This window comes from Sitodiplosis mosellana, unplaced genomic scaffold (genome assembly GCF_009176505.1).
Source record: "Sitodiplosis mosellana isolate CC-2019 unplaced genomic scaffold, AAFC_SMos_1.0 Smas_scaffold_5338, whole genome shotgun sequence".
NCBI classification, from domain to species: Eukaryota; Metazoa; Arthropoda; class Insecta; order Diptera; family Cecidomyiidae; genus Sitodiplosis; species Sitodiplosis mosellana.
Window position 1 is genome coordinate 2,697 of NW_022600580.1, and position 2,470 is coordinate 5,166.

At 38.5% G+C, this 2,470-nt stretch overlaps 1 protein-coding gene across 1 annotated transcript; it reads left to right on the forward strand.

The window, feature by feature from the left end:
- Positions 1–740: 740 nt before the first annotated feature.
- LOC129572654 (ankyrin repeat domain-containing protein 7-like) lies at positions 741–1,888 on the forward strand. The gene is made up of 3 exons (XM_055452665.1): positions 741–1,307; positions 1,380–1,478; positions 1,543–1,888. Exons 1-3 carry the CDS (start codon positions 1,103–1,105, stop codon positions 1,596–1,598), a joined length of 360 nt encoding a protein of 119 aa, XP_055308640.1. The 5' UTR covers positions 741–1,102; the 3' UTR covers positions 1,599–1,888.
- Positions 1,889–2,470: the final 582 nt, after the last annotated feature.

The window sequence follows — 2,470 nt, forward strand, 5'->3', positions numbered from 1 at the left end:
AATAAATTCACATTGATCCCCTGGTAAATTTTCATAGAGAAACGAGTCCGTGAAAACGAATTTGTGAGTTTGGTCCGTCGGTCCGTGATTTCGATCCGTCGGTCCGTGATTCCGATCCATTGGTCCGTGAGTCCGGTCCGTCGGTCCGTGAGTCCGGTCCGTCGGTCCGTGAGTCCAGTCCGTCGGTCCGTGAGTCCGGTCCGTCGGTCCGTGAGTCCGGTCCGTCGGTCCGTGGAAACTTAATGTCGGTCCGCGGACCGACGGACCACGGACCACGGAGCGGTCCGTTTGGGAACTTATGTCCGCTACCCCACAAGATCTGGTCGGAAGTCGCATTTTCCGGAACGATTCCATCTTTAGAGGGGAAGCCCTGTAGCGCACCAATGTAAAAAAACATTTCGCTGCCAAATTGTAAGGCTAAGCGACATTGAGAAACGTCACCGACCTCACACTCGAATTTGATTACAAATTCTTGTGTGCGTGTGTGTGTACGAGTGAGTCGTTTTTCGGTGTAACACAGTCAGAGCAGTCAACGCGCATTCATTCGATTAGCATTCACAAACCGAGACAGAGCACCGTCTCATTTCCCCGCGCGCACATAGAAAAAACTCGACTTGCTTTTTTCCATATGGTTCATTTTTTTCCAAATTCAGCATTTTAGATTACTCAGTCTATTTAAGGAAACATAAAATTATTTTTGTCATTCATTATTCAACTTTTTGCGAATTAAAGTTTCGAATCAATTGAGTGAAGCCGCCTGTCTTTTATTGACAACAAAACAGCAGCTTTACCATAGTATCACTTTGTTCTATTTCCACAGTTCCTCGTGGATGTGAATGGAGACGGTAAGAAATAAGCTCCATTTCTTTATCAAGTTTCACTCTCGGTTTCTCGGTTTTTGTCATATCTCCATTTCATTCTATTTTTTCTATGAAGTCGAAGAGAGCCTCTGAATAGCGTAATATTCATTTCCCTATCACTTCGACACTTCCACGCGCTCTTGCGTGGAAAAGTTCATCTCACGGACACAAGACATTTTCTTTCGATTCACTTCACTGATCCACTATATTTTTTTAACTTTCAGTAAACGAAAAAGACGAAAATGGGAATACAGCCCTGCATAGAGCTGCTGAGACTGCTAATTTTGAGCATTTATGTTTTAAAAAAAGGTTTCGTTCAATCAATTTCATTGATCAAAATTATTTTTCAGGTAATGCGAAGGAAGCACAAAGACTCATCGCTGAAGAAGCCAATGTTGATATCGGAAATGAGTTGTCGGACACCTCTTCACTTAGCTGCTATGAAAGGTAATGTTGAATATTCGTCTTCGTTAAATAAGAAATTGACTTGATTTTTTCATCGATCTGTGCCATTTTCAGGACACAAGAATGTCGCTGAGCTTCTCATCCGTAAAGTAGCCAATGTTAATATTAGAGATGATTCAAATCAAACACCTCTTCAACAAGCTGTTCACAGTCGTAATGTTGACTAAATAAGATACCGTTTGGATCTTTTTCATTGATCTGTATTATTATTTTTCAGGTCACAATGATGTCGCTAGACTTTATATCGGTAAAGGAAAGAAAGTTAATAATTGAACGCTGCTGACAATGGTAATGTTGGATATTTATTTTCATTAAATAAGAAATTGGTTTAATCTTTTTGATCGATGTCTATTTTTCAGGTGGCGAATAGCTGAAATAATTTAGCTGAATAATCGGATGATTTTTTTCTATGCCCATACTCGATTATCGATTAATATTCTGTCAAAAAAATACCTCCAGTTGTCCATTTACCCACTGTTACCACCAATGTAGAATACTACAGCCCATTATCACGCTTCCATCATCATAGTACCCTTGAACCCAAAACATTTATTATTTTTTGGGCCCTGAAGAAGAGTCGCAGATGACTTGAAATCTCTGCATTTATTTCAAATAAATTATCGATTAGAACAAAGACCGAATTGGCTTTCATTTCAAAATCAATTCTTTTCTTAATATTCTTGATTTAATGAGATAAAATAAAATTTTAGCGATAACATGGAAAACGCACACCACGGAGAACCTTTAAGCTTTTGACCAGCTGGCAGAACAAACGCCATCTAACGATGGCAATATAACTAGTTTGACCGTATTTAGATAGTAAAGCTTAAGTGAAAATTCAATGCTAGGTAAAAACTTCTTGAAAAGTGCTTGATAAACTTAATAAAATAAATACATTTCTCGATCTTTGCAAGTGCCCTATGACACACACGGAACACATTTTTTCTTAATCTTAGCGATATTTTTCTCGAATCTGTGCCATAGATTTTTTACCACTACGAAGAATTTATTTCATGGAAACAAAAAGTTGGCTGTGTTGGTACGAAATGCGACAGTGACAGAATTTTTTTCTTTTTTATGTGATACGTTTCGGATTGTAAGTATTTCTTTACGTGTGTGTTCATTGGAATTTCAAACTAATTGAG